Genomic DNA, 25,935 nt, shown 5'->3' with positions numbered 1-25,935 from the left:
AACATCATCCTCCTCTTCCTGGAAAAGATTAGGAATACAGACAGGACGTCATAAGGAACAAGTAACGGCCATCCCGATCACCGTGGCAATCCACGGTGGTGCCAAATAGCCTCCATAAAAACCTAGTAGCAATAGGCCCCCCAGAGAACACCTACAAGAAACTGCAGAAATTCGCATTTCTGGACATCTGTAAGATAGTCAGAGAGTTCCTCGACCAATAATGGTAACCGGACGCAGTATCCGTAGCGGGATGGGGGAAACCCATAAGAAGAAGAAAAAGATAATAATAACAATTATGTTAGAAACGTGAGAATGATAATATACAATACAAATTATAAAACAGATTTAGGACTGAGTGAAATTTTCCATCTTCAAAAAAGGCACCAGATCGGTTATCGGTGTACACTTACAATATTTCTGAACCAGAATGTTCAAGTCATTTTTGAACTGCCCTCATATGACCTTTCTTGGTGTCTATAGAAAAAAAAAAACAACTAAAGTAGGGCTTTTTAATTTAAAACCTATTACTCTTTTTTGAAATTTGCATTTAAAAGAAAAACGAGGCTGTAGAACTAACCAAGCGTGTCCTATTCCTATTAGATGAAATCATTAAAATTCTCCTGAAAAAAAATGTAAACCTTGTCCATCAAGGCTTCATTAGCAATTTAAATACTTAAAAAAAATCCTCATAATAAATTCATATTTTTCTTCATTTTCCTTTCAGAAACTTTAAGTATTTTGCAAATGATCTTAAACAAACAGAAGCCTTTATTAATGAAGCACGGATGAAAAAAAAAGTTAGAACTACCGTGACATTAAAATTACGGTGCTTGTTTGTTTACAGTCAGTGATGCATTGAGATTTTCAACATTTCAGTTCCTGATAGATTTCCATACCTCTGTTAGAAGAGAAAAGGAAGAAAAAAAAACATTGTAATTTAAGATGTTTTCAGAAATAGGTGGTATCCCTTGTCAGATATATCTTAATGTCATAATAGGCTTGTTATTTGGTGTAACGTTGATAATACCCTGTGGTGGCAGAATGATTTGTACTGTCATTAATCTTCGATCTAATATGCCGTATAAGTCCCATCTGCATCACGAAATTTTTCTTTACTTGGTTAAACACTCTTCTAATGAATTTCTCCAAGAAAATGATTACATACTTATTATAAGTACTGAGAATTTAATGAATAATAAAAGCCTCAATACATTGTACATTTTCATTTATTAAAAATTACATTTCCTAATAAAAAAAAAAAACAGATGGCAGTACATAATCAGTTTCCGCATATTTAAATATTAATTTGTTGCCTCATTCTCGTCGTGTATATCCAGCAACTTAATTGAATTTTTTTGGGTTTAAAATAAGTGACAGATGGCAATTGAATTAAAGCCCCTAATTAAATAATTATTTGGCATTTCGATGTTTTGTCACATCTTGCAAGGTTATAATTGTCTAAACTAGTCGTGGCAAAAGAATATTCTAAATAGTGGAGCTGTAAGAAAATAATTAGATTATATTTAACATTTAACCAATAAAATTATAATAAAGACTCTAAACAGAAAAAAGTTCCAAAATAAATGAAAAATGCTTTGTAAGATATTTAAATGCCCAATTAAGTTAAAATGATTTGTTAACTTTCATACATTGAAAGTTAAATTTTCCAATTAAACGGAATGATTAGACGCATTAAAAAGAAATAGTGAAATCGAAAAACACTGAGAATAAATAAAATGATAGATCAATCTAATAGAAAAGTCAAGGCAAAATCCAGTGAAAGAACATGAAGGCTAGCGAAAACGAGAAAACCTAAAGCCATACAAAATGAAGGGTGTCGAACTGAGCCAGATGGATGCGTGTGTAAATAGGTCAACGAGTTTGATGTTCAAAGTGTTGTTGCAGGCGAGACAGCACACTTGACACCCATGTCTATTCTCTTAAAAAATCTAGTTCACAGCAGAAGTTTCATTCCAGAGTTCGAAGCGGCATTCATTTTTTGTACTAAACTCTTCTACTGCGCTAACTCATTTAAGGAAAGTGTCATTGTGGACAATAAAAAGATCGTAGCGGACATTAGTTAAAGTTGCATGTTGGGAAAAATCCTTTAACTACTTTCCGACTGGTTATTATTCGGAAGTTCAGACGCTTTTAACAAAGAATAGAAACGGGAATGAAAAAGTGTTTGTAAATCACAAGTTCAGCTAACAACTGTCCAAAAGAGTTGAAATTAACTTTAACCATCATTATGTTTTTTGCATTTTTATCCATATCATTATTCGCACTAAATAGCTGTTTTCAAGCATCCCACGCCCTGGCGTAATTCTCTTTTTGATAATTACTGTCTTAAAAAATCTCGACAACATCTGAAACTTGAGATAGTTCTCTTAACTTTTCAAGGTATTTTTGTATTGATAGCAAACGCCTTCAACTCATTTCAGCAGAAATTACTTATTTTAGTGACGATTTACAGAACATGAAAATGAGTTAAATTACATTACCACTACCGTTAAAGAAAAATTATCTAAATTAAAATTCATAAAACTAATTACTTGTAACTGCTACTTGATGAATTATGATATAACCATGCTTGAAAACTCTCCACTATCAGAATCCTCAGAGGCTGTCGGAAATATTCAAAAGAGTTATTTTAACAACGTTCAGTAAACCCATTATATCTCATATTTGATGTTGTTAGGCTTTAGACATTGACGTGTATGAAACCAATGAACGAGAATGCAACAGCACATCTTTGCAGATCTATTGCATGGAAGCTTGATTATACTTTTGATATATTCGGGGGAGGGGATTGAACGTTGGTGTAAAAGCATAATGAGTTCTTGTTTGTATGTTATAATCCAAAGAAATATTCACAGTATTTCATTCTAAAAATACATTGAAATATTAAAACACAGCTCGCCCTGGAATTTTACATTTCATATTATATCTTTCGAGATTTTTCTCCCTTCAGTTCAGCCTCGGTAAAAATATAAGTTGTTTTGTACTATGGCCGACGAATGCAAGAGAGATGGAGACCATTTTTAGATAATGTGGTTTTTCTTTTCCTTAATTTTACTAATTGATACACGTAAATGGATTTTTATACCTTTATAAATAATACAGAAATAAAAGTATAGCCATTTGAAAAGTTCAATGTTTTATATTAAAAGATATTCATGTACCATTTCATTAAAAAGGTTATCTGAATATAATAATGTAAATAGTAAGCTATTTGAGAGAAGACCCGCGAATAGTTCACTCTGTATAAAGAGATACTTAGTTCTGGGAACCGTTAGAAATAAAAATTAAGGTTTAAAAGTTTCTAATATCTGAACCCCTAGACGCTTCGCTTCTGTCTATTGTAAAGCGTTTCTCAACAGTATGGACAGAGAGAGAGAGGGAGAGAATCCGAATTATCAGCTGTCATCAGATATTTAAAACTGTAAGTGATCCATTTTTATCTTATCCTTCTGAAATAAATATTTCTTCAAAATGTTCATTTATGCACTTTAAAATAGTCAGATTGGTGCCTACTAAATAACTAAAATAGTTATTTTTTGCTCCACACAACATTCGTTTCAAATCTCAAACATTCCATAGAATGAAAGTAATGGATTCAAGAGAAATTTCGTTTTTGTTTCCTTTTAAGAACGAGAGGTAATCTTTTTATAATTGAAAGCAATGACAATACCTGCTCTAACATGAACCTCCCGACTTCCTATCGTTCCTACAATATTTGTTCCTAGACATCTGTATACAGCATCGTGAATGTCTTGTCGGAAATCCTCTGCTTGAAAAGGAGGGAAAACTAGCGATCCGTCTGATCGTACGTGACGAAATCCTGGTACGTCTCGAACAAGAGTTCCGTCTTGATGAGTCCAGCTAATAAGTGGAGTTGGACTACCTTGTGCCGAACATGGTATTATTGTTCCAGTGTTGTTGTTGAAATCAGCGTGACTTGGTGGCTCGTGCATAAAGGCTGGACCTTGTTGACTGTCGTGCTCCTCCGATAAACCTGAATAAAATAAAGATTTTTTTTTATTAATTAGTGTTCTCTGGCTACTTCGACTAATGAAGAATATATTACTATAAATATGAAAAAATTCCATTATTTTCAGATTAGCATCTGATGATTGAAGATGATTATCTAAAGAGAATTACAATTATCTTTCTTTTTTTCACCCAAATTATTTTAAATTGTAATTAATGCTAAAATAAAATTATGGTAAACTTCTAAACAGTTATTAGTAATGCCTTTGCGTAAATTGAGCGAATATTAAACGACTCTATAGAAATAGCAATGCATATACAATTAGAAGAGATCGAGGCGTTTGTTCAGCTGAACTGTTTCTGAGTGGAATTCATAATTCTCTAAAAATCAGACAGATTGTGCACCATCGTAGGAAATAATAAGAAAATTTTATGGTCCAGCATAGGCATACTTTCATAAATATACCACATATAAAAGTAAAATAATAGAGAGCACCGTTCTCGCGACTACACTGGCTGTGAATGTTGTTCTACACTTTATGGAAAAAGTCTGGGTTCGATTCTTTTTGTACAAGTAAGTGTAAACGGAGAATTTAAGTCAAATTCATTTTCAGATTAAGACAAACTCTGCGTAGATTTGACACTACTTTTACTTTATTAACGGTTGGCAGTGTGCCTTTGGAGGTGTTGTTTTACTGCTCTAATTTCCCGAGAAAATATTGTGGACTTGCCTGTAGAAACAACAGTGTTTCCAAAAGAAGGTTCGTAAGTGGGCTGTATTGCTTAAGGAAGTGAGCAGCAACTTGCATGACAAAGACCTGTCCGCCATTCACAAATAACAATCACTGCGTTAATGTTACTGAAATCTGAACTCATTAAAAAGAATCATCCGTGAGGAAACATTTCCCACTGTTACTTTACAGGAAAAAGCATTCCTGAACATCAGTGAGATTACATCAACAATGCCACAATAGGGTTTCAAATGTCAAGACACGTTCCTGCAATAGGCTACGAAAATCTCGTCTTTGGCATTCCTGTATATGCTACCCCACTTTGCATTTGTTTACAAAATGAGAACATTAAAACCAGTTGCAGTGACTGTCGAATGCTGGTTTGCTTCTAGCCACGCTTCTGAAATGAAAATGTCAAGTGATTGGGAAGGAAAAATTTGATCGATGGTTTATAATTTACTCCTCAGAATTAAGACTATTCTGGTAGAAAACTTTGACAACTGGCTGACACAGTTCCGTTCATTTGCTGATTTTTTTTTCTCCATCTCTATTTTGAATCAGATGTTTTCAGATCTTGCAGTGGTATGAGTTTGTATTGTATTCAAGTGATGATATTTGCAAAATTTCTTTTGCTTGAGGTATCTTCACTTAAATTTAGAGTATTTGTGCTATATTGCTGAGATCACTTTGCTCTAACTCCAGCCTATGCTTTCGAAAAACGATTTTGAACTTAATTAATTTTGAACGTTCAAAATCATGGTCTGTCTGACAGGGCACTAGATTTCATTCAGCGCCTAAGATAAAGATCCCTTAGCTACAAGTTTCTTCGCTGCTTTTCTTCCTCAGTGATATATTTTGTCGCTTCCAAAACGCCTTCTCAATTAGCACAGCGGTTACGATTAGTTTCTTTTACCAAACCGTGCGGAAAAGGACCGAGCCGCTCAAGGGTTGCTCAGTGCATATAAGCACGTCGTCCCCAATAACCAGTGGAAAAGCCAGGGTTCAAATTCCTTCAATGACGTAAAAAAAAATTATGGGATTTTTTTTCACATGGAGATTAATCAGTCAGTCTTAGGCGAGGGGAGCATGGTTTCTTTTTTCTACGTAGAACTCGGATTTTCTCCCACCAGACAGGAAACGCAACCACAGAAAAACAAAACACAATCAATTTACAGACATAATATATAAGGCGGATTGTGGTCTAAGTCACTGATGCGCTTAAAACCTTTCAACAATTACAGCAGCAGCAATAGGAAGTAGAAAAGGTCTGAATTCAAATCGCACCTTGAGTTAAAGAATTTGGTTGAATTCCTTGGTCTAGGTGAGGGTTGAGCCCGTCCCGAAAATTGGATATTTTAATTCTACGAAACAGACACATCGAAAAAAAAAGAATCCACGTAATTTACAGACACAATACACTAATTCCTCATAGCCTTAGTTGCTTTAATGTAAAAACAATAACATAACTAATGCTGCATTCACGTTTCGAGTTTTGTGTGCGGTCTTCAAATTCCTGCAGTTCTTAGTGGCTCAGGCTTTCTATAGGTTTTTAAGGTTTGATGATTGATTGCTTAGAATATAAACGAATTTTTCTTGCCTAAGGTACAGTATACTGTTTTTTTCGAGTACATTTATTTTTATTTCTTTCTTAATTTTAGAAATGCCATCAGCGATATAAATAGAGTAAATAAACTCACAACATAATAACGAATTGCCATTGAGGTTTACATCGGTGCATGAAACATAATGGGACATTACATCTGTAAGTTTAAAGCCTACTTACAGATCAAGTAGGCTTTAAAGAGCCAACGTTACTCGCTCCCTTTTGCTATCATTGTAAAAACAATAGTGTGTTGAAAACTAAATCACTCCAATATCATGGTTTGGTTGAATAACTGTAAGAACAAAAGAAATTTGCTTATACCAGACTTGAATTTCTCCAGGTTATCTTCAAGAAAATATATGAGAGACATTTATCACAGAAAGTAGACGTTATTGCGGTACGAATAAATAATCATACGATGTTTCACTTACACTTATTAATTTATCAAAACGCACATAATATATCATTGGACGTCTATTTGCAGAATTCACTTCTCTGTCACTAAAATATTAAATATTCAAACATATTGGACTTCTTTTTCCCATAATGTAGTTCAATGTGTTAAAAACATTTTTATGCGTTTAGAGATTTTAGGAACCAGTGACACAATTGAACCATCACTTAATGGAATAAAACAATTCGCTTTGATAAATCATACAGTGATTATAGGTTTAGTCTCGTGTCTATCCTATGAGTGTTTCAAGCAGCATTTTCTTCTTTTCGTTTCCTTTTTTGGTTAGCACATAAATGTCACTTTTGTCGAGTCAGTGTATAAAACTTAATGTACAAAGCTGGCGACCGAATATTCATTGGCATGGATTTACTCCCCTAATACATTCATTAGACACTAACGGTGCTTTACACTGAGTCGGCTGATTAATGTCTTGCACTTTTCAACTCGACAAAACAATACGCTAGCCAAGTAAGTATGCTGGAACACTTGCACGGTCAGAGGATTGATGAGCACCTTGAACGCGTTAAGATGTTCTACTTGCAGGCAGGAAAGTTACGCTTTTTGTCATTTATAGTTGATTCAGTTGTCGTGTTGGTGATTGCTTTCCGGGAATTAGTTCGAAAACTTTTGCTTTTAGACTCAAACGTTACATAATACCCTGAGCTAAAGACCCCAGATGTAATTATTTAAATTAATGGCATCAGCTTTCAACTTCAATGGAGTTCAAATACTTGCGTTCACGGCAAGCCCACTTCATTTACACTAACTTCTTGGTCAATGTTGAAAGATTTACGGACTAATTATTTTCATATCTATGCACCGCACAGAAACAGTGCATTGTGGAATACTTAGTTTTCGGTGAACATTTGGGCAAGAAACATCCAGGATTTTAGGAAGTCTTAGCTTACTCTGAAGTTTACGGAGTGCGTAAGTGGAATAAGTTTTGTCGGATTATGGAATTCTGAAAGCAAGGCATTGTATACTGTGTACCAGAAGTTAGGAAACTAATTGCAAGATCTCTAACTATAATTCTACTAGGTTGCCATTAAATTTCATCCCAGTTTGCAATAACATTTTATTAACAAGATAATACAAAGTGTTTTTAAACCTATTAGAGAATGTGACAGGAGTGTCCACCTTACTCGTGCATTGCTCTTTTTAGTGTGCTTGATTCAACTGTACAAAAATATGTTCATCAGTGGTATAAATTAAGTCGTAGTGTTTCAGAATATTTTATCGTGTGGGTTGTTTGACTAAGCATTATTCACAAGTGCCTCTCGCATATAAAATTCTGTATAATCTCAGAAGAAGCTTATATTATTCAACCCACTAATAAATGAATATGGTAATTTGATGGGAATACGTTCTGATTCTCCAATACTACTCTTGTCACAGTGAAACGGCCTTCTGCTGACTGTCTTAAAAGTAAATACATAACCAAAATAATAAATAAACGAGACTTATTGTAAAGTGGAAAAGTACAGGTGGGTACCAAGATTTTACACAATTCCTCACGGCCTAAGCCGGAGATAAACAACCAACCGAGGTGGCATCTCATCAGAAATTTTATTTTACTCAATGTAGATTAACACAGTTTCGTTTAAAACAGGTGGCATTACTTTAAACATACAAGCTTTTTATAATTAAATTCAGAAGCACATTGCATGAAATTGCTTCTAAGTAGGTTTACTAAAGATACTTCAATGTGAAAGTAACTCTACAACGGAACACCATAATGTGCTGCAGGATACAGCAAGCTTAGCTAGGTATCTCCTGCAGCACATTTTGATCTTCCATGGTAGTTATAATTTTATCTTAAACTAAAATTCAAGGCCCAAAGATGGGTTTCAGCACACAAATCCTCAACGTAGCCTTGGTTGTTGGGACCGTTTGGTCTATTTTAATAACTGTCTTATCGTTCCAGTAAACTTATTAAATATTTCACGTGGTAAGATGTCCTTCACAAAACCTACTTCGTTTTTTTTGTTTTAAATCATAATATTACATTGCACAAGAAACGTTGATGTGCGCGCTCGCTCGCTCTCTCTCTCTCTCTCTCTCTCTCATTAGAACAAGCTCTCGTTTGTTCTTTTTATTTCTGATTCATTAACCAGAATTGGGACATCGCAGCAACAAGAATAAATCTTAATATTTCGTCCCTAGAGTTCACGTAGAAGGAAAAGAGCACTAGCTATAGATATCGAAGGACCCAATGGATGTCCATTTACGACACTTAAGAGAACCTATGAAGAGCATTGCATTAAGAGAAATGAACCGGGTTCTTAATATTTCAGTAGTAATGTAAGTCAGTATTAGATTAAGTGCACGGTCAGAAATTGGCAGAAAGTTGTTGGCTGCGCTAATAAAGTCATTACTACTCACACAAGAGACGGAAAGAAGCTATAAAAGTTTTAATCTACTCTATAAGTAGCACTCAAGAAGTTAATTTTATGAGTCACAAATGTAAACAGTTAATTCAAGACAATATAACGTGCCTATTTTAAATCGGGCGATAAAGTTAATTTCTCTAAAGTGGAGCTCGTGACAACTGTCATTACGTAAATCAACGAGAATGGAGTCGAACTGCACAAACCTCCTTCGCTATACATGTGCTAATTTTCTTACAATGCCAAATATCCTTAGATTTTTGAATACATTTTCTCTAAATACAAAAGTAGCGTCTAATTCCTTTTTTCTTTTCGAATTGAATCGGTAGCGGGCACCAAAGGAATAGGTAAATTATAAAATTTTTGGGCTTTATGTACTGGTTTTTGTACTGCATATAAAAACCAGGCACCCATTTTGTAATATGAGTACATGAGAATGTTCCCTATATTTATTCTTACGAGAATCGAACCCAGACTTTTACACAGATTGAGAGCAGTGACACTATCAAAGGCCGGAAACGATAGATTGTTATTCAAACGCATACTGTGTAAAATTAATTTTTAATAAAAAATATAGCTCCACTTTCTTCATTCAGTAACTTAGACAAGATATCCAGGTCAAGTTACTGATATCTAGATATGAGTCGGTGGTTTCAGGCAGTGGTAAAACTGACTTAGGTTGTTAGGCTTTGCTGTAGTACTGACTTATATAATAAGTAAGCTACTTATTTGAGTCAAAGTGAATACTACTTAAAAAAAAAATAGATATAAACCCAGAATTTAAACTATGTTAGTCATGTGAGTCCTTCTTGATTCCTGAAGTAGAATGACCTCACTAGAATTTTCAGTTTGAGGCAGTTGAGCAACTTGAATCTTTATGTGAGTGCCCTATTCTAGCCATGGAAAGAGAGGACCTTCCCTAACGGTATACTGTTATTGGCATACTAGAAATAAGTGACTGAAAATTATAAGAAAGGACTTTCATGCAATTGCAAATTATGGAACTAATGAACGATAGTAACAATGAATTTGAAGCTTATGGGATAATGGAATATAAGATGGAATTAAAAATACATTTTAATCATCTAATTTATATATTTTCCTTGAAAATCTTGGGGGTCTGTGATGAACAGGAGAAGAAATTTCATTAAGAAATTTCTAAAACTAGAAAATGTTATGAAGAAAGGAGGAGCGCATCAATAAAGGGAAGTCATAGTACCTCTGTATAAGGCAATTGTAAGACCACGCTTGGACAATACTATGTACAGGTATGAAGAGCGCACCTAAAATAAGAGATCAAGCTTCTTGAAAGAGTCCAAAGAAGGGAAACGCACCTAGTGAGAATGCTAAAGAGCGACCATATGTGGAAAGACTACGAATATGTGGGCTGCAAAGATTGAATTATAGGAAATTGTATTGAAGTGTATAAGGTCCTTGAGAGGTGAAAGAAAAATGAACGAAGGTGTCATTTCCAGCGTTATAAATGATTCCAGAACTAGGGTGATAAGTTCATTTTATGGGGGGAGAGGTTTAGACTGGATTGCAGGATGCTTTCTTTTAGAGAAGGTGTTAATTATTGGAATAAGTTCCCTCCATAGGATTGATATCTTGGGAAAATTCAAAAGCTCAGCTGGGTAGATACCTAGCTGTGAGGGAGTCAAATGGATGGTTTATTAATTTGAAACAAAAATTGAAATATATATATATATATATATATATATTCAGTGTATTGTGTATTAATGTATAGTATTGGCCTATTTCATGTACAGGGTGTTCGTTTTAAAACGAACCCTAATTGTCACAATTTTTACGTTGTCTGTGCGAGATTTTATTGGTCGTTGGCAGAGAGAGCTGAATGGGTTTAATCAGTGAGATATAACTTTAAGCAAATAAGCTGTTAGGAACATCGAAATTGATGTGTGTTGGTGAATCTTGCCAGAGAAAAACTCGAATTTGTGATCAAGAAAGATTATTCTGACGCTTGAACAAAGAATTTTCATAGTGAAATATTATTTTGGTAAGAAATCAGATGCATTGTGCCAAAAAGCTTTCCAACAATTGTTTTCCAGAAGGTTGCGGTGCCCAACAAAAACCACAGTTTACCGCCTTGTTAGAAAGTTTGAAGAGACAGTATACTCCCAGGCGCAAGGTCCTAAACGATGACTCGCTGGAAGATATGAGGCTCAGTTCGTCGCAGTTCCCCTCCCCTCTAGATCATTACGAAAATTGTCCCAACAGAGCGTATCTTTAGGTGGTGCATGTAAAGCTACATGTTTACTGTATATGAAATTATATATGCGATACACATCATGAATTGCGGCCTGCTGATCATGCTGGTAGATTCCGTTACTGTAATTGGTTTCGGTCGTATGTTCATAACCACATTCAATTGTTAGACATTTTTTTTCCCGATGACTCATGGATTCATCTGTTCAATTATGTTAATAGTCAAAATGATCGATTATGTAGTTAAGAAAATCCCCATGAATATCATGAAAGGCCATTGAATGCTATTAAAATTGGCATTTGTGGTGCTTGCTTTCTGAAGGTGCAGGATTATCAGTCTTGTATTATTTTGAGGAGACTGACGTCAAAATATTTTAATGCAGTTTATTGCCTTGCTTGAGGTCGATGTGAGAAGTACTCCTGGTTTCAGCAAGACGTAGCCACTTTCCATACAGCGCAAATGATCATAGAATTATTACGATAATTATTTGGAAAACGTTTGATTTCACAGGGCTTATGACCATTAGGTTTCCCACCTCTCTTCACCAATTCCTTTTGATTAGCCCATCTCAAAGGATTTGTTTACGACAGTAATCCTAACACAATAGAACAATTGAAAACGAACATCTCCTATACAAGTGGTTCCCAAACTACTGAAGGCTTCATCTACGGACGGACCCTTTCAAAAATCAAAAAATGTTTGTGAACCAGTGTGTGTGTGTGTGTGTGTATATATTCTCTGTGTGTAAATATATCTATGAACACCGGGCTTTCTAAAAAGAAATTTCAGTTTTACGTTTAAAACAGCTCAACTTTATTCATATTTTTATGTAAATATATAATAACAACTATTTATCATCAATTTGCTATACATAGAACGAATAATTTGACAAGTTTCAGAGGGGTCCGTTTCGCGGATGAACTGCAACGGGTCTACGGACCCCAATTTGGGAAACGCTATCCATACTCTTGAAAAAATAAAATAAACTCTTCGCCGAATGTCACATAATATGGTGAACCGAGTGGACGTTTCCATTCATCAGAATGGTAAGCACTTCCAGCATCTTTTGTGACTATTTATGTAACTATTTCATTGTGTTTTACATATCAGGTTGTTATTATAATTAATGTTACAAAGGGAAGCTCCGGTTGCGTTTTAAAATGAACAACCTGTATTTAACAACAAATTTTTATGTCTGGGAATTAGTGAATGCCGTATCGATCTCCTTTTCATGAAATTATCTCAAAACCTGTGAAAGATAATCTGTTTGGTCTTCATTATTTTTTAGATTACTTTATAACTAAAAATAGTAATTTGCTGATTATTAGGAAAAAAATTCAAAGGGTTATTGTGTTGACCATTGTATTTGTATTAGGCTTCTTTCTAATTTCCTGTTTAGGACCTTATCAGAGGCATTATAGCCATAGTAGCTTATGCGCCATTAAACTCCCATAACCTTATCAGTGCCATATTTTCGAGCAGGAGTCGGCAAATGATCGATTTCGGTATATAGGAATAAAAAATATAATTTCCTGAACACCCCAATGCCTTAAATCTGGACTTCAGTTTTTATTTACATATTTTCTTAATTTAATATTTTCTTAGGTTTTATTTAAAATCTAAATACATTTGTAACGAATTGTGATGGTCGATCTCGCGACCTTATTTATTATAGGCCTATATAGTTGATATAGGCCTGCCAGCCTCTGGTTTAAAACATTGTTTTAAACAAGAGGCTGGCAAGTTTCCTAAAATATAATCCAATAAAGCATAAAGCAACATACAATAATGCCACATCTTACTGGAATAGAATAGAGTATTTTTTTTTTCAGCCATCTACGACAAAAATTGCAACAAAATTAAGCTCCCCAACATGCCAATGTTCATTCGCACATGTGTGAAGTAATATATACTTTATATAATCACTAGAAATAGATAAAAATCGGCACAATGCAATAATCAATAGAACGTACTAATTATATTTGTTAGATGAGTTTTAAAAAGGTAAAAAAAAACTCTTAACCAGAACTACAATGTTTAATACTAAACAAGCACTGCTCATTACTATAGAATAATTATAATCAACTTAAGTAGACATTGAAAATAAGACTGATATATGAACAAACTCATGCAAGTTTTCTTATATCACATATAGCATAATATTTTTCTGTCCTCTCTCGCTAGTGTTTTTTTTTTTTTTTTTTCGCCTGAGCTTTGGGTTCATTCTTTACAGTTGTGAATAGATAGCCACAACATCAAAATGTCTGTTGTTTGAAACAACCGAAGAGGGAACCCAATGACTGCGTGCCATTTTCATATCTGCTCATATGGTGATATGTGGGGATAAATAGTAATTGGTGACTAATTCTTCCATGAACATTTAGTCAGTTTAAAGAACCCGAGGGTACATGTGAGTGTACATTTTGTTCGTACTATACATATTATACATTTTAAGATGTTGCATTTTGAACAACGAGCAAATATCAGTGTGTGGGGACAGTTATCCTTCTGAGAAAGTCTTTAAAAACCATTTTAAACGAATTATGCCAGTTTTGGAGAAGCGTCATTCAGATAAATGAAAAAAAAACAACTTTTTTTTATCGCTGTTGCGAATATAATTTTAACTCCAACAATGTTTCGAGTGACAGTGGTTTCGCTACTGATACAAACTGTTTTCGATAACATAAATGGCCACTTACCTGCACATTGCTTCTCGAATTAACTGATAATGAAAATTTTCGTTTCAAACGAGGGAAACAACAGTGAAGTGAGATGATTCACCGCTGCATTCCGGTTTATGAGTGGGAAAATTTTAAGAAATTAAGTTTCTGCAGTAAATTAACAGAGTAAAGTGAACAATTGGAATTTTCTACGTATAAAAAAATTTATGAACAGTGATATCTTCTTACCATTTAATTTTATGTAGACAAACTTTTAATTATTAATAATCATTATAGCTTTATTGTATAAACTTATTTGTTTAATTTGACTAAATAATTCTCTGTATTTTACAGCTATGTAAAATGTAATATTGCCAGAGAATTCTTTCTTTGCAATCCTAAATCAATATTACATCATAAAGTTTGGCTATAGGGGTAGAGGTTTATCTCTCTGGTTCCACACTCCATAAAGATTCAAGACGGTCGAATTCAGTGAGAGAATTAATTGAATAATTACGATCTTAATACTGAGTGGACATAAAAATCGCTTCCGGAGTAATTTAATTAGACTCACACCAGTTTATGATAATGAAACAATCCACGGAAAATGCAAATTTTACGTAAAAGGCCCTAATAAGTAAATCTTTGGGCGGTTAATCGGATTCTAATAATGGAAGAATGTCTTATTTGAATTTAAACCATTTGTTAAATTAAAAAAAAAAGTGTTCTGCTACTCTGGAATGGCATAAAGCCAGTAGAACAGAGAGAGAGAGAGAGAGAGAGAGAGAGAGAGAGAGAGAGAGAGAGAGAGAGAGAGAGAGAGAGAGAGAAGGTGCTGTATTTAAGCATACCTATGAATATAATATGCAGTGTTAATAATAAAATAAATTTTAAAACAATTCCTGGGCTGTTTCTAAAAGCTCTAAACGACGTATTTAATGAAGTACCAAAAAATATAAATGTCCCAGTTTCGTATATTTCCTTCACTTCTCTGTTATCTAAGCTATTTACTATACCAGACAGCTGCAGAAAGTCAAAATTATACCCCATCTAATCTGATACAAAAGGCAGCCGAATATTTTTGTCTCTAATGTTTCTGCTGATTACACAAGTTCTTTGATAAAGAGGTATGTAAAAAGCGGTGTGATGCAGTTTATGTGACTTCGGTAAATACCTTCTATTCTGAATAATGATTTATGTCCTGGAGCCGTAGTTGTAATCCTATTTACTAAAAGGGTTTGCTGGGAAGAAAAACTGCATAAACAGAGAACAACCTAATTACTGAGAAGTTACAAGACAGAGCTTGTATTAAAAGTCAAGATAAAAGAATCACTAAGTACGTAGCTAGAAAAGCGCTTTATTCGGTTGTTTTGTTTTGTTTTTTGATATATTAGACATACATATAAAGAGCGTATTCTTTACATAATGAACAGCGTTCGTTGCTAATTAAATAATAAACAATCTATCTGCTATATATTTTGTAGATGATTTTAATCTCTAGCTGTACTTGGAAAATTGACAGATTGTTGCCTTGTAGTCACAGGCGGAAGATAAATTGGAATACACATTTTTGCATCACCCTTATAAATAATCTTCCCCGTTTTTGCAGTTTTACCTGGAAAGTATTCTGTTGTCACCACTAACTAAGGATGGGCTGCACACAGAATAATTGATAGAGAACGTAAATATTTAATTTTGCCATTTTTCGTTTTTTTTTATATAAAGTGTTCAGGGATAAAAGCGGAATTCTTTAAACAGCTTAAAAATGTTGCTGTTGCTGATATATATTTTTGTTATGCACTCAGCTATGATCAGAATTTTTGCAAGTATGAAAGATATCCAGATAATTTCTTCAGGCTTAATACTCTTCTCTTCGATTCCCTGCTGTGTCAATAACGGCTCACCTGCTTATTTGTTACATTCTGTTTGATGATATTTAAAGCCATTCTCAACTCTTCAACTTGCCACCTAAAGAAGCGGTTTCATGCAATGTATGTCAAAAAACAGTACGGAATTGGGTTACCTGCAAGGGAATTTGCAGTATGGTTTTTTTTTGTGATGCGTGTTCATTAATAAAGAACTTTTCTAAATCCAGTAATTTAAAAAACAATTTCAGATGCGTTCATGCAAAAGTGCTAACAAGGGAAGTGCAAACTTACAGTCCTAGTCAGCATAAGCTGAATTCCCAGGATACCCCAACAGATGCTGATCTCCTTAGCAAAGTTCACCATCCCTCGTCTCCCCCCGTTAGTTTAGTACAATCTCCTAAGCCCTCAGACCATACAAGAAGTCAACTAAAGATGCCTCCGCCCAAATGGATGACGCTTCCTCTCTGTTCCACCTGCCTTCAAGAGCCCCAACCAATGATCGCTCATCTACTTCCCTGGAACAAATGCTGAGGAAACAATTTAGAGAAAAATGAAGATATTAAACAGCATCTTTTTCGAATAGATCAGCAATGTAAATTCTACCACTTGCTTCTCGAATTAAAGGCTATGGTCGAAAGCCATCCGGTGTCTCACCCTTCTTTTCATCAGGCTTCTGCAGTTCCAGTCCTCAGTCCAGATGCCGAAGAATTTGTTCCAGAAAAAACAGCTGCACGATCCCAAAAATCAAGCTGTAGCTCTCTTTATCTCCGAGAACACAATCGTGCTTCCTCGGAACGTGTTGATACAGGCAAACAACCGATATCCACCACTATTAATAATCAACAAAAACCGAGCAATTTGTATGTGCACTGTCAAAATGATCCCCCTGAGCATTATCCTTAAGTGCCTTCCCACAATGGCTTACCTACAAACTCCCTAAGTTTTAAGTTTCCCCGCATAAACAACAGATAAGCAAGCATAATTGGAACAAGAAATATGCAGTCTTGCATTAAAATTAGAAACAGAAATAGTAACATTTTTGTTAGCAGACTAGACCCCAATACTATTTCCCAGCAGATGGACCAGCTACTATTAGAACTAGAAATTCCAGGTAGAGGGTTTAAAATAAGAACGAAACAGGCCGCCGTAGCCTAGTGGTCAGGCGCGCGGGTGCATAAGTACACGTGCCTTGAGTGACCGGGGTTCAAGCCCGTGATTACTGAATATGGTGCTGTTTCTTGTAATCTGTCTATCTTGTGAACTCCTCTGACCGTTTGGTCGTCCCGGAGTATAAACAGAAAATTTATTTATTTTATATTCATCATTTAGAATGGAGCTAAAAATTGTGACCTACAACAATATCTAAATCCTGATATCTGGCCAAATGGTCTATTCGTCATGCCATTTTATGGAGCTATTGGAGGATCGGTCAACAACTCTAGTGAAAAGTTACCAACTAATTCTCAATCTGCTGAATTCTCTGCATAGCTAGAGAATAATATTCCTAATTCTCATCCTTACCCATCATTTAACTTGCCACCTAATGCATCTGTTTGCAAACATCCTTCTAACACAAATATCCATCTCAGCGTTTTTCTTCAAAATGTAAGAAGCATAAAAGATAAACTGTCTACGCTTATTTCATTAATGGTTGAAGAATCGATCGCATGACATCATACGTTTAGTTGAAACGTGGGTCCAGGAATCTTTACAAGATGTTTTCCTACTGCCGAAGAATCTCATCTACACGCCATTCATGACATCAATAATTAATCGTAGAGGTGGTGGACAGCAATAATTTTAAAATCCAATTTAAAAGTTTTGAACACATACAACTCTAATACTTTCAACTTTAAAGGAATTTCCCTACTAATCCAAGTTAAGGATTCTCGGCTTCAAATTTATAATATTTATATTCTGCCTGGACCTACTGATGACATCATTAATGAAGTAATAACCTGGATCACTACTGTTCTTAAGCCTCAAACCAACATCATTATAATGGGCGACTTTAACCTTCCCCTGCCCAAATATAATCTACAAATGAAGCTGCTGTCCGACTCATTTTTAGTTCTAGGAGCTAAAAAAAAACGTCCCTGTTACAAGAGGTAATCAAGCGCTTGATCTTGTATACTCTTTCCACTGCATGAAAAAGTTAGCAGGAAGATTACATTTAAATCTGACCACAAAAGTATAAACTGCAAGCAACAATTTGCTGCGGGAATCCTCGCCCCCCCCCCCTCTGGAAATCACTAAAAGAATATCATCAATTAAATTCCTTCAGAAAGAAGAGTTTTGCAGCTCTTAAAATACTACTCATGGGATTCTCTTAAAAATATTCCTATACAGGACGCCACCTTTCTTCTTATAAAATGGCTGAATCAAGTGAAAACAGAATCGGCATCCAAAGTTGTTAGAATATCTTCTCATTCCAAACCTTGGTTCAAATCCCACCTGAAACCATACTTTAAAAGTAAGCAAAAATACCACAGACAGTGGAAGAAATACGGAACTTCATCAGCACACATAAAATATAAAGAGCAGAGCTTTGTTTCAACTCAAAAAAAATTCAGTAGTACACAAAGTGCGTTATATCCATGCTAAAGCACAATAAAAGAGCACTTTCTACAAAAACAACAGCTACCTTACATCATGAACTAGTGAATGGATAATATGCAAACAAGCAGATCTGACATTTTCACCAAAGGTATACAAAACAGATTTATGGCATTTAATTCTTATGAACAAGCAGACAGTGCAACATGATGTTTCTCCTGATCATGCCCTGCTAATTAACCAACTTGTGAACAAGAATACAGTTCAGCGTACAGTTAACCAAATACGCCCTGATAGTAGTGAAGGTCCTGATAGCATCCCTGGTTTTATTATCAGATTGTCCAACGTATACATTATTGATTCGTTAGTGCATATCATTTCCCGGTGCATCTGCCAGCCATTCCTTCCAAGACAGTGGAAAACTTTCAGAATTACGCTGATTTCTAAAAAACGCTTGCAGAAATAACCATCCCGGCCATCGACCAATTGCTGTTTCGTCAATAATTACTAAAATTATTGAAAAAATTATGCTCCCATATCTTCAACATGCAATCTTCGCTAATGCGCCTGTCAATATGCATTTTGGTCCTAGAGGGCGCGCCACAACAACAAGCCTAGCTGACACCATTGTACGCATCCAAACTGCGTTTCAAGATAAGGCACAATGCGATGTATTTTATTTTGAATCAAAGGTGCTTTCGACAACATAGATCTCAAAAAAGCTTTTCAAATACTAAAAAAACATTTTCTCGTTGACACAATTATTATTTCCTATCTTCAATACAGCCTAAATCGCAGATTTCTCCTCTTCCCCACTAGTACTGACAATATTGTCGTCACAACCTCAACAGGCATTTCCCAAGGAACCGTTATCTCCAGTACTATATTTTCAGCATCTCTTCAACCACTTCTACGAGAAAATCCAAATCTACTGGCATATGCCGATGATGTAAAAGTTATTTATAATCTCAAAAGCCAGTGATGACTCAAGTACCTGAAAGAACTCAATCTGACTATAAATGCAAGCAAATCTGCTCACATTACTTTATTCCCTTCAGGAACAACCAAACCACATAGAAATAAAAATTGCAGATGTCCCAATCCCAAATGTTTATGCTCACAAAGACCTTGGAGTTGTTTTTGATAAAAATCTCTCCTTTAATGTCCATTATTTATATGTTGGTCAAAAAAAATTCAAAAAGCAAAATGGTTAATCAAACAAGAAACAGCAGCGATTCAAGACAGAAAAACAGTCATTAAGCATGTTCAAAGATGAATCTTTCCCATTCTGTCCTATGCTTCCGAAATCTGGTCTAGTGTTCCTCAAGTAACCGTCAAGAAATTCCTTGCCCTAGAACATTGTGTTCTTAGATGGCTCAATAGTAAGCTTCGTTTTCCCCATACAATATCCAGGCAACAGCTTTATAAAAACCTAAAAACAAAGCCTCTGCAACAGATGATCAACGAGTCTGGAGTCATGCTTCTTGCAAAGTTAATCACCTCTGCATGCGATTCACCAAACTTAGCCAATATAATAGCTGCCCCCAACAGGGAAAATTCAAGAAACCAACAATTCAAATTCAACCTCTCCAGGCTCAAACAAATGGACAGAATATTCCCCAATGCATCTCCTCACCTCATAAATCATCACAACATTGATTGCAACAGGTTAATGAACTCTGAAGCCTACAGGAGTCAGATCTCCGAAATGAAGAAAAATAATCCAACCCAGTAATTGCAACTGAAAGCCAAATGTCCTGTTCTGCAATTTTTTTTTAAATTCATAAATAAAATTCCTAGTCATTGTTAATATCTATATAAAATCTGCTATGTACATATACTCGATTATTTTATATCATTTCCTTTGTATTTTTATCTACGCCTAACCAGGTTGCTGTGATGGGCTTGCTGTATTTGCAATAAATGAATATTTATTTATTTATATAATGAAGTAAAAAGGAGAACATATACATAGAAAATAGATAACCACAATAGAAAGTGTAACTTCTCTAAATGGCAATGGGGTAAGATCCAGCAGAACAGTTTATAATATTCATACTTGTATGACGTCAGTACAAATTTGGTGGTGACTAGGGAAGCATGGACAAACTAGAAGAATGAGAATATGGATGAAGTCCACCACTGATTCATACCGGGAAATTGAAGTGTGCAGGTATGCTATTCTTCAAAATTGAAGAGAGGCTTTAGTGACCCCATATAACAAATACCTCTGAGTTACATAGATGCCTGTCAGAGAGGAAGTTTTAAATTGTAGTAGATTTCCATAGGTGGGTCAACGATTCACCAGCCATTCAGCGATGCGTTCACACTGCAATTCCAGTTCTTATCATCAGAAAACTGTTGGTCTAAGAAACGCAAGCAGTCAGCATCACGAATTATGTGGGTGAAAGGTATATGGAATGAGAGAGAAGAGGGATCTAAGGAATGACTTTAACCACCTGTTGAATTTCCCTCCACTACAATAAACTTGTAATGCAAGTGATATTAAAAAAATAAGTAACTCTTACCAGGTGTTTCATGATGTTACCCTTTAGGTCGATGTTCCTCTGTAGCACTCTTCGGGCTTCATACGACGAATCTGGAGATTCAGTCACATTTTGAAGCATTCTTGGAGCTCGTTTTTATTCCCCATATAGCACGCTTTCAGTATCAAATTGGAGATTTTTTTTTTCATGGATCGTCATCAAATCTTCGGTCTTTTGATTAAAAAGGTTTTAGGCTCACGAACTAACAAAAACCCAATGGAAGGTACAGCTGGAGAATTCTTAGATTTAGATTACCACAGCCATGTTGCGCTTGACCAAGAATTATTTTATCTTAATGTTGCTGTGAGCAGATAAGTTGAAAAGTCAAGAACAAGTTGAACATGTAGCAGCAGTTTGTTCCAATTAGTTTAACTGTCAATCATCATTTCTACTTTTTGTTGCTGTTGCCTGAGGGCGATACCAGCCAACCTATGGGAACTCCGCCATGTTATTTGATTTGTGCTAATATCGTACTGATGAAGGCCAGTCGGTGTAGTAGTGTACCTGTCACCTTGTATAGTGTTAGTTAACGTTATTATGTCGAGTGACTGGCTATTTAGTCTAGGGCGCAGCAGAGTTTACAGGCGAACTATTCTAGGATTCAGTTCAGTTACATTATGATTATTTTCCACCCTGATATTTTATTAGAGTCAGCAAGATCCCGCTTTACTGCCTCAACAGTAAAGGTCAGCAAGTTAGTGATAGTTATCAGATGCGTGTCTTCATCTAGGTAGACGGCGCTATGGACGACCACCTATTCCAAAGCAGCACTATAAACTACCATAGGTATATTAAATAATTTGGTCCTACTTGGTAAATCCACCTGAATCAGGAATTGCCTTTGGTATACTGACTTATCAATTCCTCACTTTAATCCTCTTGGACCATGGGCAGCAAAACAGACTTCGGTGGATAAAAATTAGAGCTACATAAATTGTCATCGGAGAAATATTGATGCTGATCACCGGCAGCGCCTGAACTGCCTTTGCGATTCCATTCAAGATGGTTAGATCATAAATTATTGTCATATTCGCTCACAAGTTAGGTCTCAGAGATACAGGCAGCGCCATGGACTACCATGTAGAGAATGCCATATTACTTCACAGGTTAGATCATAGGCAGGCAGCATCACTAACTGTAATCAGGTTAATCTCATGTTCAGTCGAAATGTGTAACAGGCAGCATCAGGATCTACCAAGCCTCAGTGTTAATGAACATTATAAAGTGACAAAAAACAAAACAATACTATCAATTATAGCCCATAAACCATGATACTTGATCAAAGATGTTCTACAGGGGTTTGAAGCTGGGCTCCGGAAAATGTGTTGAAAATGAAATGCTCAAGGATAGTCACTGGATCTCAACAACGCTTCTTCTAAAAGCCAGTCTGAATTGTGGAGCAATTTTTGGCCAACAATAAATGATTATTCCCTTCCCACTCATTGAATTACTGAACTATATCCCTCTGTGATTTGTCCTTATTTCTCAAGCTAAAATATTTAATTTGTAGGCCTGAGATTTCATGACGATTCAGAAATCCAGCAAAAATCGTAAGATGTACTAAAGAAATATCACAGAAAGTTGCTCTGGAATTGCTTCCAATAGCAGCAGAACCTTTGGACCGGCTGCAGCAAGTTTCAAGAGGACTACGTGATAGGTGACAGAATTAAATGCTGGAAGTAGTAAGTGAGACTACAATCAAACAACTTTCCGACGAAATTTTGTATTAGCATCGCATCTATGCAGTTGAAGGAATGGCTGAAAATTCTAAAACGAAGCGAAAATTTTTTTATTACGTTTGAATATTTCTGACTTTGGTTAGCCTATATAATATTCACTGTGCTGCTACTTTATTACTGTTGTAAAAAAAAATGCAGGCGCATTTTAGCCGCTGTAGCTCTTGCGCCAAGAATTCTTAAAACAAACAAACAAACAAAGTTACTCTATTAGGTACACCCCTGGTGTGTGCACACAAATGGTTTCCCCTACAACGTTGCAAGTCACATGACCACAGTTATGGATATTAAATGCAGCAGAACAATCTTTCTAGTATCAGTTAAGCTTATAAACCGTAGAAAGAATGGGGAAAAAGAGTGATCTAACGGACTTCGAACGTGGCATGGTAGTAGGTGCAAGATGTGCTGGACAAAGAAAGCATCTCTGAAACGGCAGTTCTCCTGAACTTTTCATGCACCACAGTTTCAAGGGTGTATCGAGAATGGCGCAACGAACAGAAAACATCCTCTCAATGGCACTCCTGTGGAAGAAAATCGGTTGTTAATGAGAGAGGTCAGAGGAAGATGGCTAGAATTGCACAAGCAAACAGACGAGCCGCAATGTCGCACATCAAGTCAGAATACAACCTTGGTGCGCAGAACAAAATATCGCAACAGACCACTAGTCGCACTTCGTCGCGAATGGACTACAACAGCCGACGGCCACATCATGTACCTTTGTTATCAATGAAGAACAAGATAGCACGTCTCCTATGGGCACAGCAACACCAGCACTGGACTATCGAGGATTGGAAAACAGTTGCTTGGTCTGACGAGTCGAAGTTCATGGTGCATCAGGTTGATGGAAGACTGAGAATTTGGCGAAAACAACATGAATCCATGGACCCGTCATGTCTGACGACTACTGTGCAAGGTGGTGCAAGCAGTGTTATGGTATGAGGTATGAGGTATATTGAGGGTCTAGCGGCTCCTGGGATTTCTCCCATCTCCGCGAATGTTCTATGTATCGGTGACAGTACCCTATCAAAGCCAGAGATTTAGAAGTGTGTGGGTCATGAGTAGTGTTATATGTTGTGCCCATTGTTTATCCGGCTTATTGGCCGCCAGGCCCCTAATGGGACCAGACGTTGTCCATACCTCGCCACGTGGAGGCTAGCCGGGTGTTACCATTGAGTCAATTGTACTCTGGCAGGTCCTGCCACTTACTTTCCTGGGATTTTAGTGGCTAGGACCTAAAATAAAATTGGAACGACCGCGGTTGATTTTAAATCACTTACATTAAAGCACTAATATGGGGTTTGACGCTGAAAGCCTGTTTCTGAAGTGCCTAAAAGGTTGGGCGAAATTTTTTGGTGTATTTAAATTTGGACGTGTAGGGCTATACGCTGTGCAAGAAAAAGTGCTGGGAGGGGAGAATGAAGGCTGGTGGGTGAAATAGGAAGAAGAGGGTCGATAGGGTAGGTGACCCCCAATTTTTCAGTGAGGCATGCCCATGCCCCACCAGAGGGAAGAAATGGTGTGGCAGGGAAGAGAGGCGACAGCAAGCCGTCACCTCCCTCCCCTGCCGGGTGTGGGAGTAAAAGAATTGCACTGCACAAGAGAGTGCAGAGCATAGAGCCAATATGGCTCCGTTGAGGCAGCAACTTGGAGTTTCTCTATCTTCGTTGGTCTGCTCTGTCATTGGTAGCCATATTTTTCCTCAGCTATGAACACTGGTCAGGTCCATTGTTGGTCTGTTAGCAATGGCTGTGGTTCTCTTCATCATGGGAAGATCCGCAGCTCCATGGGGTTATTCTTGCGATCGCTGGTTTTAAATGATTAGTAGTAAGCAGGTTCCTGGGCGAGGTTCTCCTTGAGTCCTCTCCACGCATGTTCTGTGTTTTTTTTTTTTTTTTTTTTTTACCTTCTGTAGATGGCTATCAATATTTTACGCCTACCAAATAGTTTTTGGGCATATTCCTTTAGCTCCCTGTGTTCCTCAAGTGAGTCCAATAGATGTGATCTTGGCACATGTTGGGCCCATTTATTCACCCATAGATTCACGTATGCCACATCGTACCTAAACATCGCCGACCGGGCTAGCCGTGTGGGTAAAGTGCCTGCCTGGTAACCCAAAGGTCGTGGGTTCGAATCCCGCCTCAGGCTTGGATCAAAGTACTGCAAAAACCTTGGAAGGTGCATTATGGCCACAGAAGCCGATGCGCCAACAACTACAAAAAAAAAAAAAAAAAAAAACCTGAACATCGTCACTGACCAATTGCATCTGTTCATGTTGACAGTTTATCTTCAGTCAGGTCAGATGGTTATTAACTGGATAATGCGCCGGTGCACAAAGCCCGAATCACTATGGAATTGTTCCAGGAACATAACAATGACTTTTCTTTGCTGCAGTGGCCCGCTCAGTCCCTGGATCTCAATCCTATTAAACATCTCTGGAATGAGCTGGAAAGGGTTGTTTGCTGCAGGCCTACACGTCCGTCGAATCTCAAGGAATTGCGTGACACACTCATGTCTGCATGGTACTCCATTTCTGCACAACGTTTTCAGCATCTTGCTCAATCCATGCTTAGACGTATTCAGGCTGTTTTGAAGGCTAAAGGAATCTCAACACGGTACTAGGTAGATGTATCTAATAAAGTGGCATCACAATGTATAAGGAGGAATACCTTTGCCATACAGAATAGTTTTTAATGTAGTGACTCCTTATTGGAACAAGCAAGATCAGAAATAGGTATATGTAATAATTATGACGTGTGTATTAAATTATTTTGTGGCTTAATTAATACTCATATCTATTAATAAAAATTATTAATAGTTATTTATAATATTTTATATTGCTTTTATTCTTGATAAAGCAATACAGTATATAAATAACTGCATAAGACGTAAATATCACCAGAAAAATCAACTTGACAGTAGTTGGTGGAACGTGTATTCATGAAGATTTAGTAATAATTTCGCGGAAAGGTTTTTCACAGATTAAAAGACAAAAAAAGAGAGAAAACAGTAAGCCATATTTGCTTATCATTGTCTGACAGTCTTACATAATTCATTTGTTTCGGATTAAGTGCGGGTGTAGGGGAGGTTAATAAACAGGCGGCGTTTTTAAAAATCCTTGATCTGCGTGAACAAATTGTCCTATGATTTAACATAAATTGTTCTTGCAGAGAAATAACT

General features: G+C 36.2%; 1 protein-coding gene across 1 annotated transcript in view; it reads right to left on the bottom strand.

The window, feature by feature from the left end:
* The window catches only part of LOC150084458 (cell adhesion molecule Dscam1-like), a 435,843-nt gene that overhangs the window by 350,589 nt on the left and 59,319 nt on the right, over nt 1–25,935 (bottom strand). The window contains exon 2 of the mRNA XM_090376242.1: nt 3,692–4,015. Coding sequence (XP_090232368.1) covers nt 3,692–4,015 — 324 coding nt within the window. The remainder of the gene's footprint in view (nt 1–3,691; nt 4,016–25,935) is intronic.

This window comes from Mastigoproctus giganteus, chromosome 6, assembly GCF_048544385.1.
Source record: "Mastigoproctus giganteus isolate SK-2022 chromosome 6, ASM4854438v1, whole genome shotgun sequence".
Classification (NCBI taxonomy): domain Eukaryota; kingdom Metazoa; phylum Arthropoda; class Arachnida; order Uropygi; family Thelyphonidae; genus Mastigoproctus; species Mastigoproctus giganteus.
Note: the sequence above shows the minus strand (reverse complement) of the source record. Positions and strands in the feature narration are given on the sequence as shown.